Below are 16,868 nucleotides of genomic sequence, written 5' to 3' on the forward strand. Positions count from 1 at the left end.
CACCAGTCCTGTCACCTTTGGGTAGACCCGGAGGAGGGGGGCATCTCATGAGGGGCATATCTTGAGGAATGTATATAAACCCTGTAAGGCCAAGCCAGGGCACATCTCAGTGCTAGTACCCAGCTTGCCAAAAGGCTTCTGGCAAAACTGCCTTGAAAATGCCTTTATGAAAGAAAGATGGACCACTGTGACCAGTCTCTGTCTCTGTCTCTCTCTGAGTTTCTCTCTGTCACTGTCTCTCTATGTCTCTCTTGATCTCTCTCTCATCTTTCTCTCTTGGTCTCTCTCTCTCAAGCTCTCTCTGTTTCTGTCTCTGTCTCTCTCTTAGACAAGGCTCTTTTAAGGAACAAAGAACACAGGACAACAGGAAGCCCAGAGGGTTTGGAGAAGTTACTTGGCCCAGCCCCCTGCCTCTAGGCCAATCACCATAAAAGTCATAGAATCATAGATTTAGATTTGGAAGAGACCTCAGAGGTCCAACCCCACATTTTGAAAATGAGGAACTTGAGCCCTTAGGAGATTAACCGACTTGTCCAAAGTCGTACAGACATGTAAGTGTTAGATGAATAGATTTGAACCCAAGTCCTCTTCAAATCCTCTCTTTTCCACTGTACAATTCCTTCATTTTCCAATGAAAGTGTCTCTCAGTCTCCAGTTCCTTCATTTTTTCAGGCAAGAGGCCTAGAGAGGTAATACCTAGAGAGGTAGCTAAAAAGCTTTATGTTTTAATCTCTGTCATTGAGTTTTTCAACTCCACCAAGTAAAAGTTATAGATGTTATCCCCACTTTTACAGATAAAGAAAGTAAGGCTAAGAGATGTCAAATGACTTGCCCAAAGTCATAGTGCTACATAAGTATCCTGGCCAGGAGTCCAACCCAATCCATCCTGACTTAGAGTCCAAAGCTCTATTCACAAAGCTATGCTGCCTCTCTAGCACTTCTGAGGTCACACAAGTGGTGTTACCCAGGTAGGCATTGGCAGGTGCCTTAGATAATAATAAAATTCTGGAAGCTTACGGTAGGAAAAACCCTCTCCTTTTACAGACTGAGGTCCAGGGAAGTTTCCAAGTGAGCCACCTGAAGAGCTAACCTTACGTGCAGGATGGAGTGGAAGTACAATAGCAAGTTCTAGACCCTGTCCTCAGGGAGCCGACAATCTAGCAGAAGAGCCTGAACTTTGTTCCTAAAAATATCAATAAACTCCCAGTTTGGGGTGCTGGTGAAGATTTTCATTTTTGTCTTTGCATCTCCAGTGCCTAGCACTATTCCTGGTGAATAGTAGAAGCTTAGTAAATGCTGGTTGACTGATACATGCTAAGCACTGTCTGAGTCTTATTGACTAGAAGGGCTAAAAAGTAGTTTAGAAAAGGGAGAGTGCCTATCTAAAATGGGTGATTTGGGGTTTCTTTTTTTTTAGGCAATTGGGTTACACAGCTAGTAAGTGTCAAGTGTTTGGTCTGAGGCCGCATTTGAACTCAGGTATTCCTGACTTCCAGGCTGGTGGTCTATCCATTGCGCCACCTAGCTGCCCCTGTGATTTGGGGTTTCTGAAGTCCCAACCAGAGAGTCTCTAGTTTTCTACCTCAACTTTCCAGGACTGACCTCTTTCCCCTACCTCAGAAAGTCAGGAAGTCCTTCTTTAGGTCTAGCCTAGGTCCTTTCTTCTCATACTCACATTTCATTGGTTTGTGGACCTGTTTTTTCCCTTTTGACCCACGGGTTTACTGTCTGTCTTGGATGGATTTGGGGAAACTGAGGACAAGAGCAAGCAGCACTCCTTCCCAGTCCAGTTTCATTTCCCTAGTATCTTAAGATTTAGAGGATTGGAAAGGACCTGAGAGGTCATGTTATCTAAACCTCCTTCACATTACATGTGAGGAAAATGGCTTGCCCATGATCATAGAAATGGTAAGTAGCAGAGCCAATCCTTGAACACAGATCCTTTGACTAAACATTTCATGCCCTCTCTATTACTAGAGACAGTGGTCTCTTTCTCTTCTCCAACATAAACTCTTCTCTCCATTGATGTCTCCAGTACTTCCAAAAATCATTTCTCAGTCTTACTTCTTGTATGTGCAGAATGCCACTCTTTTGTGCTCTCTGCACCGGGCATGGTTCCTACCCTCTAGGAAGGCGCCAGCACAGTGGAGAGGGAAGAAGTCTGCATCTGCAGACAGAGGACTTGAGTCAAGTGTTAGCTCTGCTACTACCTACCTGTGTGATATTGGGCAAGTCACTGAGCCTTATTTTCCTCATCTGTAAAATGGGGCTAATAATGGCTATTGTTATCTGTCTGTTTTGAGAAAACTGTTTTGGAAACATTAACACGCTAAATAAACAGAACTATTACCATTACTATATCTAACTTGTGTCTGTCTATCAAAGCCCAGGGCCCTATCCCACTTCTTCCAGGAAGCCTTCCTTGATCAACTAAACCCTACAGTGGGCTTTCCTTTTGCAAAATTCCTGGAGTTATTTCCTTTATTCCTGTCCAGGACTTTCAGGCTATCTCCCTGCCTCTGAGCCTTGGAGTGGTCCTCCCAGTGAATCATCTCTCCTCTACCCCATATTCTCTCTCTCTCTCTCTCTCTCTCTCTCTCTCTCTCTCTCTCTCTCTCTCACACACACACACACACACACACACACACACACACACACACACACACACACTCCTATCCACTGTTAGATCCCCCTTGTCCTCCCAACCCCAGATGACAGAACAGAGATCAGAGAGTGAGCTCTGCTGTCTTTCCATCCCTTGTCCTTGAAAGTATCTGAGACTGATGGGGCTGCCCCCCAGCCCAGTCTACTCTCCCAGCCCCCAAACCTCTTCTCTTTATGCCATGCCCCCTCTTTACTCACGGGTCCGGGGATGAGTGTCCGAGGGGAACCAGAGAAGGACAAATCCCAGCAAGGAAGAGAGGACTCTGACTTCAGGAACCATTCTTCCACCTTCAGACCCTAGGCAGAGATGAAAAAGGAGGAAAGAGCAAGAGCTGGCCAGGAACACGAGGAGGTGAGGAGAGAGAGAGAGAGAGAGAGAGAGAGAGAGAGAGAGAGAGAGAGAGAGAGAGAGAGAGAGAGAGAGAGAGAGAGAGAGAGAGAGAGAGACTTAGAGGATCTCAGAGGACCCTTCTAGTTCTCAAGTTCCGTGATACAGAAAGGAGGGAGATGGGAGAACAAGACTGGGGAGATCTAAGAAGTGTGAGAGAGGAGTAAAGGGGGACAGATAAAAGAAAAAGGAAGAGCTATGCAGGGAAGGAGAGACGGTGGAAAGAGGAGAGGAAGAGAGAAAAAAACAGAGACGACAGAAAGTGAGAAAGAAAGGAGAGGGACTTTAAGCCGATCTCTCAGGTCTGTTCTGGCTCTCAAGAATGAGACTTAGATGGTGTCTGAGGTCCCTTTTAACTTAGAGCCAGGGCTAGAGAGTGACAGGGGAGAAGGGGAGGGGTAGCGGGGGGAGCTCTCGGGGGAAGAGATGGAAGGATACGGCGAGAGATGGAGGGAAAGAGAGATGAGAGAAGGGAAGAGAGAAGAAGGCGGAGGAGAGAGCGAGCAAAAGAAAGGGAGAGGGGGCACAGAGAGAGAGAGAGAGAGAGAGAGAAGAGAGAGAGAGAGAGAGAGAGAGAGAGAAGGAGGAGACTGTCCTAGGCAGGGGAGCTCTTCCCGAGCCGGGCAGAGCTGCGGCAGCGGCGGCGGCGGTAGCGGCTGCAGCGGGAGCTCGGAGCGCGCACGGAGTCCGCCTGCCAAGGGCGGCCGGCGCGGGGCTCGGCCTCATTTGTACCTTGCCGCGGGGAGCTCCCTCCCGGCCGCCTGGCGCGATCTCAGCTCAGGCGCCTCCTTCAGGGAAAGCGAAGAAACTCTGGGGACTGGTCGCCCGCAAACCCGGCCCCCTGGGCGTGCGTGTGTGTGCGAGAGAGAGAGAGAGAGAGAGAGAGAGAGAGAGAGAGAGAGAGAGAGAGAGGAGAGAGAGAGAGAGAGAGAGAGTGTGTACGCGCGTATGTATGAGAGTGTGTGTGTGTGTGTGTGTGTGTGTGTGTGTGTGTGTGTGTGTGTGTGTGTAGTGACAGCGGGGCGCCCCAGCCCCACCGAGGCTAACCCTTTCCTACCCACACTCAGAAGAGAGGGGAGCAAGGAAAGACCTCGAGGGAACTGACCTATAGTCAAGAGAGTGGTAACCCCTAGTTAGACAGAGAGTAGAACTTCCAGTGAGGAAGGTTGAGGGGCATACCCTCGGAGCACGGTTGATGGATTGGTTAGTTTTGCTGAAATAAAAGATCTTTCTTCCCTTTCTCCCTTTAATCTCTCCCCTTCTCTTTTTCCCTTCCTTCTTTTCTCACTCATTTTCTTTCTCTTTCCTTTCTTTTTTCTTTTCTTTCTTTCCTTCTCTCTCTTCCTCTCCTTTTTGACTTCTTTTTTCCTTTCACCCATTTTCTTTCCTTCCTTTTTTTCTCCATTTCTCTCTCATTCCTTCCTTCCCTTCTCCTTTTCTCTCTTTACTTTTGTCCTTCCTTTCTTTCACTCCTTTCTCTTTCCTTTTGTTTCCTTTCTTTCTCTTTCCTTCCCTTTTTCTTTCTCTTCCCTTCTTTTTCTCTTCTTCTTTCCTTTCTTTTTCCCCTTTTCCTTTTTTCTTTTTTCCTCTGTTTTTCTAATCTCTCTCTCTCCATATATATATATATATAATATGGATATATATATATATATATTCCATATATAGGAATTCTACAGATTAGACAACACCAGAAAATACACAGGGTAATGAGCTCTCCTACTCATGTCTCTTTCTTAAATCTTTGTTAAAAAAGGATCGCTATCTGTGTAGGTGAGAAGGAGGAGAGGTGATCTGTTTCGGACTGAGGAGTCCATTTGAGGCAAGAAGAGGGGCGATTTCTGGCTAGAGGGCAATGCTGTTCTAACTGGGAGGAAAGGGGTAGTCTACATAGTGAGTTATCTTTTTTTTTTAAGCTTTCAGTGTCTAGGAAGCTAACAAGAGAGAAAATGAGGACACTAGGCAAGCAAGCCACTCTCTGGGTCTAAGTTTCTCTGTAAAAATGGTATCATAGATTGAAAGCTAGAAGGAATCTTAGGAGCAATCTAATTCAACCCTCTAATTTGACAGTCAGGAAAACTAAGGCCCAGAGGTGAAGTAACTTGAGGAAAGTCACACCCATACTAAGTACCAGATCCTTTTAGTCTACATCCAGTGCCCTAATGTAACTCCCATTTCTATGGTATTTTAAGATTTGCTTTCCTTATAAGAAGCTTATGAGGCAGGTAGTGTGAGTATAGTTTACAGGTGAGGAAACTGAGTCACATGGCAACTAAATGGATTGTCTAGTATAATAGAAATTTAATAAGTCTTGGAGCCAGGGATGGAATCCAAGTGTCCCAACTCTAAGACCAAAGCTCTTTTAAAAATAAAACAAAATAAAACAAAATGCCTTGGTAGAGTAAAAGAGTGGACTGTGTGGTCTCAAGGTCTCTCTTTACATTGACAATTTCTCTTCTTTATTCTAAGATTCCTTCTAGCTCTGACATTTGGAGTTCTGTTTCTATGGTCTTATTGAGCCTGTGAAATTAGAGAACATACAGTAAAAAAAAAAACCTATGCTGAAGGAATCTCATCAGAAGGGCCTACCTTATTCAAAAAAGCCCCTGCCCCAAAGGCACAGGAGGGGTCAATGCCCACACCAACTACTTTTCTCAACCCCAGCCTTCCTAAGTCTCTGAAGTCATACATTCAGAGGGACTATTTTCTTTACCCCAGTGAAAATGCAAATCATTCCATTCTGTTCAATTTAATTAAACAAATATTTATTAGAGAGGCACTTGGTGAAAGAGGGCCAGATTTGGACTCTGGAGAACTGGGTTCAAATTCAGCTTGGGACATTTTTTATCTATAAGTGAAATGTGAGTTGAGAGGTAGTGTAGTGCACTAGATAGAGTGTTGGGCTTGGATTGAAAACTTGGATGGAAAACCTGGTTCTTATCTTGCCTCTGGCACTAGCTCTGTGACCAGGGGCTCGAATTTAACTTGGAGCCTCAGTTTTCACATCTATAAAATGGGGGGAAATAATTTCTGTAGAGTGCCGATATGGCACAACCACAGAGTTAGAAAGTCCTGGATTTAGGCCCCACGTATGACACATACTGGCTATGTCCTTGGAAAAGTTACTTAACCTCTTAGCATCCCAGGCAACTCTGTAAGACTATAAATTGCAGAGCATAAGAGAATTTATTCTCCGAAAGTTTCAAGGCTCAACTGAGCTAAGGTATGGGAAGCCTTTTGCTAGCCTAACAGCATTCTATAGTGTTAGATTATAAATTTGGGATTCTTGTCCATATCCTTACAGATATTGTACACAGAGAATCTACCCTGTGGGCTTCTTCTTAGCCCTTTCATGTTTCATGGATACTAGTGGAAACATCTATTACTTGTGCCTAACTGGCCTCACATGATCAGCCTCATTCTTTTGGCAGTCTTCCCTAGATGACAGATTTAGAGCTGGAAAAGACCTTAGAGGTCGTCAGGCCCAACCTCTTTATTTTACATATAAAGAAACTGAGAATCAAATTGGTTAAGTGATGTGGTTAGGATCATACAGCTCATACATACCTGAGTTAAAATTTGAACTCAAGTCTTCCTGATTCCAGGCTCAGCACTCTATCCAATGTTCCACATTACTTCTTACTAGGATATGCGATACAGATGAACAAGTTGGTCCTCTATAAAAGTGAACTTGGCAAAATCTGTCTTTGACATACTTCATTCCTTTTTCTGTGCTTCTTCCTCCCTCTCATCACCTAACTCCAGGCATCCAATCAGTCAACGGTCAACAAATATTCAATGCCCTTGAGATGTCCTATGACTCAAATTCAAAATACATTCACAAGTACACACTGTATAGACTCAGTTCACTATCCCAAGGTGTACCCCATTCTTTGACTTTTTTCTTCTCTGCTTCTCCATCATAACTTACTTGTCCTTTGTATCATTCCTTCAGAGCCTAACTAGATGAGTAATGGCTAAAACCTTTACGATATCCATGCAATATCAAAAGACCCAGAAGAGTATCTGTAGTATTTGGGTGGAGGTCCTTCTTTATGGAGGATTTCCAGAAAGGTATAGACAAGAAAGCATAAGTAGGTCATAGTGATGTTCTTAATTGTGTTTTTCATGCTATTTTTTGCTGGTGAAAATCATCACTGGCAATTCTACACCCACTAAGAGCCTTTCCATTGACTTCAAGGTCATCTGAAAATATGGTTCTTCAAGGATCATGATGTTTCCATTGCCCAAAGTCATATGGCATAATTGGAAGAATATTGAGATTAGAAAGATGGATCTTTGTAGTTAGGAACAGGAACAGCATGGAACAACTGAAAGAGCTATGCAGTTTCTCAAATCCAATACAACTCATTTCCTTTCTCCTGTTCAGCTCTGAGACAAGTTCATTCTGTAATACTGTCCCAAGATATATATATATATATATGTGTGTGTGTGTGTGTGTGTGTGTGTGTGTGTGTCTGTGTGTGTGTGTGTACACCAATAGACTAATTCAGTGGGCTGCTTATATAAATATATTTAATTTTCAAATACTCAAATGGATCTATGCTCTCATCAAGTCGGATACCCCCTCTAAAGATGTTGATTGTGACCTATGTATAATGGCCCATTCTGTGTGACTTTTGTTCTTGATTGGGTCTGCCCAAAGTGCTGGAGGCCATTCCCAATTTTTGTTGAAATGGTGAGGATATCAGTGGAGTAGTTGATTTGCCTATCTGTCATGCCTTGTCCTTACCATAAGACCAGCCCCTTTACTATCTTCCTTTTCTATCTTCTATTTTTCTGCTAACAGCCTTTGCTCCTGTTCTTCGTTGGAGTTCCCCACTGGTATGTATTGTGATCTGGCTAATACTCTGTGTTCCTCTCCATTGCCCTCGGTATCATACTAATTTTCGATTCATCAGAGATTATTGTATTCTTTATCTCCTTCCACACATGCACACCCACCCATACCTTCTCATTCCTGTGATTCCTGTGTCCCATACATCTACCACAGAGTAGCTCTTCAAGGTGTGGTTGGCCCAGATCTTTTTATATTTCACAGATGCTAGAGTAGCACTTGGTCTCTCTATCTGTGATCTCTTACTTTCATGATAGGTCCACCATCTTTTTTGGTTATACATATCCTTAATGATTGCTTTTAATATTGTAATTTGCATTGTATTTGTGTCCACATCTTATCCCATTTATTATTAGATTAAAAGTTGCTTGAGAGTGAAGTATCATTTTTCATTTTTGTAACACTCCCAATATTGTTAACTGTTTCCCCAACATGCATCACATCTTCCAGCCTCAGGATTCTTTGTTCATTCTATTTCCTTTGCCTGGAATGTCTTGCCTTTCATTTCCACATGTCAACATTCCAACAGTTTTCAGGGCCTGTGTCTAATGTCCCTTTCTCCTAGAGGGCTTCCCTTGTGCCCATAGCTGGATGTGTTTTCCTCCTTAAAGACATGATTAATAGATCTATGCCCCCCACCCCCATACCTAATACAGTGCCTTGAACATAGTATGTGTTTAATACTCAATTTTTAAAAATTGTTTTTAAATTTTTAATTTTTTCACCAGGCAATGGGGTGAAGTGTCTTGCCCAGGGTCACACAGCTAAGTAGGTAGCATCTGAGGCCAGATTTGAACTCAGGTCTTCCTGAATCCAGGGTTGGATTCTGTACCATCTAGCTGCCACAACTTTTTTTTTTAAGGCAATTGAGGTTAAGTGACTTGCCCAGGGTCACACAGCTAGTTAGTTTCAAAATACTCAATTATTTAAAGCCCAACTTAAAATCATTTCTTCTAGAAAGGCTTTTCCAATTCCTCCAGTCAAAAATCTCAAAAATGTTCTCCCTCAGTCCACACATAGTACTTTGGTGTCATCTCTCTAATTCACTAAAAATGTATCATTTCATATTATGATTGTTTCTTTGATCATCATCCCCTATAAGACTATCAGCTTCATGACAGCAAGAACAGCTTTATCTGAATTTTGTATTTTCTCCAGAACCAAGCACAGTGCATCGATACCCCCTCACAGAGCAGGTACTTACGATCATAGATTTAGGCTGGAAGGTACTGTAGCCCAATTTCCTCATTTCACAAGTGAGGAAACTGAGATCCAGAAAGGTTATATATCTTGACCAGGGAGGGTCTTGAAGGTAACAAATGGCAGAACGAGTATTCAGACTTAGATCCTCTGGCTCCAAATACACTGTTTAGAAAAATGTTCCTTGAATGGAGTTGTTTTGAATTAAGTAATACACAATTTTCTGCTTGGCATTAAAATGTGTTTTAGTATTTCTGTTCCAACTTGAGCATGTCTGATGTCTGAGGATTTACCATACTTAGGACCAAATAATAAAGGCATATTGCCCAGGGCTAGAGTTGAAAGGCAATCCAATGGCTCCCTCCCCCTTCCTAGTTCATGTTGGGAGATAGAATCCTCCTTTGGAAATGGATGTAAACCAGCAATCTATGACCCTTTGGACTAGTGGAAAGACCCCCTGGTTAAATGTTGAAAGGGCTATTGTAAGACAGGCACATTAATACATTGTTAACAGAGCTATGGATTTATTCAACCTTTCTGCAAAACAATTTAAAATGGCACTAGAAAAGTCACTAAATTGTATGTGCCCCTTTGACCTGGAGATATTATTATTACTGGGCACCATAGAGGTCTAGGCAAGAGAGAAAAGTGCCATATATACAAAAACAGTTACGGTAACACTTTTGTGCTAGCAGAGAATTCGAAGCTGTGGGTGCACTGGGACTTTGGTATTACTGAACAAACTATGGTAAGGAAACATTACCATAGGAAAGGACGGAAGTGAAGAATTAAGAGAAACTTGGAAAGATTTTTGAACTGATATTGAACTGATATAAAGAAAGTAGAATCAGCAAAACCATTTACCCAATGATCACAATAATATAAAGGAAAACAGTAGTGAAAGACTTCAGAATTCTGATGAAAGCAACAGCCAATCATGACTTCAAAGGGCTGAAGGTGAAGGACGACTCTTTCCTCTTGGCAGAGGAGTGGACTAAAGATGGAGGATGAGACATCCATTTTCAGAGGTCAATGGGTTAATTTGTTTCGCTTGACTGTGTTTCTTTGTTATAAAGGAAGGTTCTTTTTTTAAAAAAAAATTTATTTTTTTTAAGCAATTGGGTTTAAGTGACTTGCCTAGGGTCACACAGCTAGTAAGTATCAAGTGTTTGGTCTGAGGCCGGATTTGAACTCAGGTCCTCCTGATTTCAGGGCTGGTGCTCTATCCACTGTGCCACCTAGATGCTTATAGCTTTTTTTTTTTACATTACCTTCCTCTCCAGATATATATCCCCCTCCCCCTATATCTAGCAAACCATCCCATGTAACAATTTTTTTTTAGGTAATTGGGGTTAAGTGACTTGCCCAGGGTCACACAGCTAGTGAGTGTTATGTGTCTGAGGCTGGATTTGAACTCAGGTCTTCCTGACTTCAGGATCGGTACTCTATCCACTGTGCCACCTAGCTGCCCAAGGAAGGTTCTTTTAAGGGTTGGGATAGTCCTGGGAAGTGATAGTGATATTTTTTAAAGTAGGAAAAAAAAATAACAACCACTGAATGGAGAATAAGGAGACCTAGAATCCTCAGCTCTGTACTGAGCATCTACCATGTGCTTGCTTATCCTGGGTTAAATGCTGTAGGGGATGCAAAGAAAAATAATAATCCCTTATAGCTTTGTAATGCATTGCAGTGTACAGAACACTTTTTTCATTACATCCTTTTGTAACCCCTGTTCCAAAGCCCATTGGTATGGGACTTTCCCCTCATTGGTGGAGATGAATTCCCTGCCCTGTGTGAGGAGCAGGGCAGAACTGATGAGAGCTCCAGCCTTCATCAATCCCCTCTAAGCTTCATGTTTTCCTTAGAACTCTTCAAACTTTGAATCACTTTGGACACTTCTGGCTTCCATCTTCAAGAGTGAAGATGGAAGAGGCCAATCCCACTTCAGGTTGCTGAAGGAAAAGACTCCAAGAACGAGAGGAGTGGCCAGTCTCCTTCATGTATGTCCCTTTCTTGGGCTTGCTATAGGAGAGACTTTGGGGAATTTCCCCTTGGGTGAGATCAAGAATTCTCTTAGTTGAGTTGAGTTACTTCCATCCCAAGGGGAGAGTTCCTTCACTCCGTATTGTCTGGTTTATATTCTCCTATGTCTACCTTTTCTGATTTCTGTTTTGCTCTGATTTGGATAAATCAGTTCTCTTGGCTAAGTTCTATGTGTGTTCATTGTGGAATTGGTATTTGGTGGGAAAGTCAAGCTTTGGATATAAAACTTGGGGTCCCACTTCTTCCCAATAATGACACAACAATCAGAAGTCAGATTGAACCTGATTATATCCCCTAGACTAACAATATTTAAGGGAGCACATAGTTTGGTATTCCCTCTCTCTAAGAAAAGCAGAAGGCTTCCAGCTCCAACCTCCTGCTTTTCTTTCTATCAGAAGTTAAAGTCTCCTTTGGAGGAAAGGCTAGAGAAGTCAATTCTGCCTCCTTTTGAGCCACACAATGACACCCTTGTGCTACATGTCACATATGCAACCTTTCTACATGTAGGGCTTTGCTATACTTAATAACCTAACCCTATGAGGGAGGAAGGGATCACATACGATTCCTGCCTTCAAAGACTTACATATAACCTATTTCTCCAGGAGGGAGTGGGCTCCCCTGTCCCTAGAAGTGTTTAAATAGAATCTAGGTGGCCATTTGAAGAAGGAATTCCTGAACTAGGTGGATTTGGCCAGTGGTGGCAACCTCAAATAGAAATAGATGCCTGCTGTTGCTTTTTGATTTAAAAACCACAAATTAACATCATCTAGGTTTTATTGTATTTTTATTTATTTTGTTAAACATTTCCCAATTACATTTTAATCTGCATCAGACCACACTTTGGTGTGTTGCGGGGAGGGAGGGATGCAGCCCACTGGATGGGAGTTTGATGCCTCTAGATTAGATGAACTCCAATCTAGACTAGATTCAGATTCTTATAATATTAATAACCCAAACAGTGTCCCAAAAGTCTTAGTTCAGTTTCCTGTCATTAAAAGCTTTTCAGACACCTTGTATGTAACTTTCTAAACCTCCCATCTTATACAGTGCTTCTCATCAAACAGACCCCTCACCTGGTGACTCACTTACACCATGGGAAGATGTACAGTCTTCTGGGAGATGTAATCTACAACACATAGGATTTACACAGGCCTGTTAAATTGAGTTGAATTTCCACCTCACAATTTTCACCAAACACAATTTCTTAGGACCAGTCAGAGACATGCTGCACATTTCCTGATTGAGTTGTGGGAGATCTGGAAGCTAGATGTCTAACAGGGAGCAACATAACATTTGGAGTCCGTGGACCTGGGTTTGAATCTTGACTCTGCCACTTTTACCTTGTGTAATTTTGGACAAGTTACAAACTCTCAGGGCTTCAGTTTTCTCATCTTTAGCATGAAGGACTTGGACCAGATGATCTCTGAGGGTTTTTTTTTTACAGCTCTAAATCCATTATCAGAGAACCAACCCACTGTGGGACCTAGAACCAGTGGTCCAGGACAGAGTTCTAAAGATGTCACCACCACTACCTCCTCTCACTCTATCCCACTCAGGCCCCTGGCTTTCCTTTTGGCTGCTGTCCCAGGTTTTAGGATCATAAAATATTAGAGCTGGAAGGGCCTTTTGTCTATAGACTGTCAGAGAACGTAGCAAGTCAGAGCAGTCAGGGAGTTCAGATAACAGAATGTTAGACCACAGGCTACAGAATTTAGATCTGGAAGGGGGTTAGAGATCACCTAATCTATCACCTTCATTTAGGAGGAATCTGATGCTCAGAGAAGGGGAAATGACTTGCCCATGGCTATATAGTTAGTTAGCATCAGTCAGTAAGAGAACCTGGGTCCCCTGGTTTTCAGAATCTTCTTTTCCCTCTCCTCTCTATTTGAAAAGGTGTCCCCTTCAGGTAGCAATCTGACTACACCTGGAGGCAGGCTTAGCCAGATAGGAGGGGTTTGGGGATGTCTGAAAGCATTTGATTAGCAGTTGAGGATGTGTGCTGGGGGAGAGGGGAAAGAAGACTAGATGGAAGTGCTGGGGAGGTGGAAAAGAAAACCACTGATGGAATGAGAGAGATTTGGTTCAACAGAGACACCTGCTGGTTCCAGAAGAACAGCTGTTTCTCATTTCAGGTTCTTCAGGAGAGTTATCTATTTTTTCCCCAATATCATATTTTGAGACATATATGCTAACCTTTTAGGGTTAAATTTTATTTTTTTATTTTACTAATTTATTTTGATTTATCAACATTCACTTCCATATGCTTTTGAGTTTAAAATTTTTCTCCCCCTTCCTCCCTACCACTCTCCCCAAGATGGGGCACAATCTGATATAGGCTATACATTACATTCCTATTATATATTTTTTCACATTAGTGAAGTTGTAAGTAAAAATTAAAACCAATAGGAGGAACCATCAGAAAGAGGAAACAAAACTCAACAGAAGAAAAAAGAAAAAAAAAGATAGAAATTCAACTTCCATAGTTATTCACAGTTATGATTACTATCTGTGTCTTTTTCTCTATCCTTTTTCCCCCCTGTTTATGCTTTTCTTTCTCCTTTCTCCTTTCCCCCCCACTAGTGTTTTGCTTTTGACCACCACCTCCTTCAGTCTCTCCTCCCTTCTGTTATCCCTTTCCTTTTTCTTCCCCTTTACCCTTACTGCTTCTTGCCTCCTTTCTATCCCCCCTCCCTTTTTTACCCCCTTTCCCCTCCTACTGCCTATAGGGCAAGTTGGATTTCTATACCTAACTGATTATGTTATTCCCTTCTTGAGCCAAATTTGATAAGAGTAAGGTTCAAACAATTCTCATCCCCCTCCCTTCTTTCCCTCTGCTGTAATAGGATTTTCTGTCTTTTCCTGTAATGTAATTTATAGGGTTAAATCTCAAAAAATCATCCAAGAATACAAGTAGTTGAAAACATACTCCTGGAATGTATTCCCCCTGCCCCCACTACTTATGACCTATCCAAAGGTTATCATGCCTTTAAATCCCAATTCCAGTACCATGTTTCCACGGAGCCTCCATGACCATCTCAGCCCACAATGATCTCTCTTTTCTGGAATCCCTGCATCATTTATTCTGTCTATAATCAATTGTATGAAAGCACTGAGTACCTGCTTCATACTAACCATATAGTTTGGCTGCGCTATGGGTAAATAAAGTCCTGCAGGAATTTACTGTGTAATGGAAAGAGAAGTAGATTTGGAGTCAGGATTTGAGTTCAACCTCCAGCTCTGCTCCTTCCTAGCCATATATCTTTGAGCAAGCCAACTCACCTCTCTGGGGCTTCTCTTTCCTCCTCTATAAAATGAAGAGGTTGAACTAGGTATGCTCTGAGGTTCTTCTCTAACTCTGTAATACTAAATTGAACCAACAGTTTCAGGTCCATGGTATGGCAGTTAAAATGCAGCCTGGTGTAGTCAGAAAGGTCCAGGTTCAAATCTTACTCCCAAACATTTGCTGGCTCTGTGATCCTAGGAAACCATTCAAACTCTCTGTGTCTCTGGCAACTCCCAATCTTATAACAAATTATATATTTATAACTGACTTAAATATATTTATAACCTAACCCTATGAGGAAGGAAGGGATCACATATGATTCCTGCCTTCAAAGATTTACATATAACCTATTTCTCCAAATACCCAAAGTGGAATGGGCTACCCCAGGAGGGAGTGGGCTCCCTTGTACCTAGAAGTGTTTAAATACAATCTAGATGGCCACTTGAAGAGGGAATTCCTGAACTAGGTGAACTAGGATAGAGATGGCAACCTCAAATAGAAATAGATGCCTGCTGTGGCTTGTTGACGTAGAAAACCACTTCTGAATCACTTCTGAAATTTCTTAGCCCAGTTAAGACAAGGATTCTTAACTTGAGATTTGTAAAAAAAAAAAAAATTTAATTGATAATTTGTTTTAATATAATTGGTTTCCTTTGCAATTCTATGTATTTTATTGTATGCATTTAAAAACATGATTCTGAGAAGGGGTCCATAGATTTCTTCAGACTAACTGCCAAAGGGGTCCATGACACAGAAAAGATTAGTCACTCTTGATCCAGGGCTTATCTACCAAATTATACCTGGTTTCCATGGTTGTATTGATGGAGGGAGTTCCCATTCCAGGAGATCCTATCAAAGTCACATCTCCTTATTTGAATAACATGGGAAACAAAAAGCTTCATCTTCTCCCAGACAGGGGGAGCAGAACTGATTGGTCATTTAAATAGCTATAATTTTAAAAAAGCATGTAGAGGGGCTGGTTGAAGAAGCCAAGTCTACATTGGCTGATAGTACCTGACCCTTCACTTTTCCCTGAGGGTCTGATTTTTGAGGGCATGGAGCTGGCATGCTGGAGTGGGAGAGCCTTAACAGTTTCCATCTGCCCCCTGGTGGCGGCACATCCACATCATAGTCCCCAGAGAAGGCCCAGGGTGAGCCTGGGGGTTGGGGGCTTGAGATTGTTTGTTGTTGGTCCTTCTTCTGGAAGAGGATGGTGACATTAGGGGGGTGATGTCTTCACTCGCAAGTGAATTGTATTTAAGTGAGGCAGAGCTATGCAAAGTCACCAGCCTCACTCTCTCCTTCAGAGTCATTGGTGTCCAGTAGCAAGACCGTAGGTCAGCACAACTGGAGAAGGCCTGGATGCAGCGGGAGACCTTGGCCTTTTTAAGCTGAGGTCTTTCCCAGATCTCAGCTTATCTGAGGCAGTGGCGGGGGGGGTAGAGGTGGGGGTGTCACAGGGCCTTCGGAAGACAAAAAACAATGTAACCCTAAACATGCAGAAACCAACAAGGTCTTGGTAGATAGGCCTAGATGAGTCACTGTATTTGTGAGAAAGGACGGCTTTTTACTGGCTGTAAGTTAGTCTGCTTTTTTGTTCATTACATATTAGAATGTTTGTATTTGTTGATTACTAGGTTTACAATTAAAAAAAAATTTTAAAGAGGCAGGGTGGGATAATGGAGAGCTATCTCTGAACCTTGAATTAAACCTTGGATGGATTTAAGCCACATTTGGGCACCTAGCAACTCTATTACTTAAGGTAAATCATAAATCATTGCTTTAGAGGTGGAACCTTAGAAATCACGTCATCAAAGGAGGAAACTGAGGCACAGAGACCAGTCATGACTTGCCAGAGCCACACAGCTAGTCAGTGACAGAGCAGGGCTTTGAACCCAGCTCCTTTGACTCTAGATTAAATGTTCCTCGTAACATACTGCATTATTATTTCTCTTTACCACTCTGAGACTCAGTTTCCTCATGTGTAAAATGAAGATAATAACTCACACCGACCTCACATGTTTTATCACATGTGATAAAAGCATTTTGTAAACATTGAAGTGTTATATAGATGAAATGTATTAGTGGTATTATCATCCCAGGGAGAAAGGAAGTAGGGCAGAGTAATTAAAGAGATGGCCTTGGGAGTCAGGAAGACCTGGTTTCAGACCCAGCTACTGACTGTGTGACCTTGGGCAAGATTTATACTTAAATTAATTTAACTGTCTAGAGTATCATTTTTCAGTTTCTCCCTCTACATCATGGATTCTTAACCTTTTTTGGTGTCGTGGATCCCTTTGGCCATCTGGGGAAAGCCATGAACTCTTTCTCAAAATAGTTTTTAAGTTTCCTCCATTTTGAGGAAGGGCCCAGACCAGCCTTTCTTTCTTCATTCTCTGGACTTCACCAATATACCTCTTCTCCCCTGCTTTCTA

General features: G+C 42.3%; 1 protein-coding gene across 1 annotated transcript in view; it reads right to left on the reverse strand.

Moving 5' to 3' along the window:
* Window positions 1-3,894, reverse strand: part of CHRDL2 (chordin like 2) — a 90,165-nt gene extending 86,271 nt beyond the window's left edge. Inside the window, exon 1 of the mRNA XM_020989570.2 lies at window positions 2,863-3,894. Coding sequence (XP_020845229.1) covers window positions 2,863-2,944 — 82 coding nt within the window. The 5' untranslated portion in view covers window positions 2,945-3,894. The remainder of the gene's footprint in view (window positions 1-2,862) is intronic.
* Window positions 3,895-16,868: the final 12,974 nt, after the last annotated feature.

This window comes from Phascolarctos cinereus, unplaced genomic scaffold, assembly GCF_003287225.1.
Source record: "Phascolarctos cinereus isolate Bilbo 61053 unplaced genomic scaffold, phaCin_HiC Scaffold_726;HRSCAF=1367, whole genome shotgun sequence".
Taxonomy (NCBI): domain Eukaryota; kingdom Metazoa; phylum Chordata; class Mammalia; order Diprotodontia; family Phascolarctidae; genus Phascolarctos; species Phascolarctos cinereus.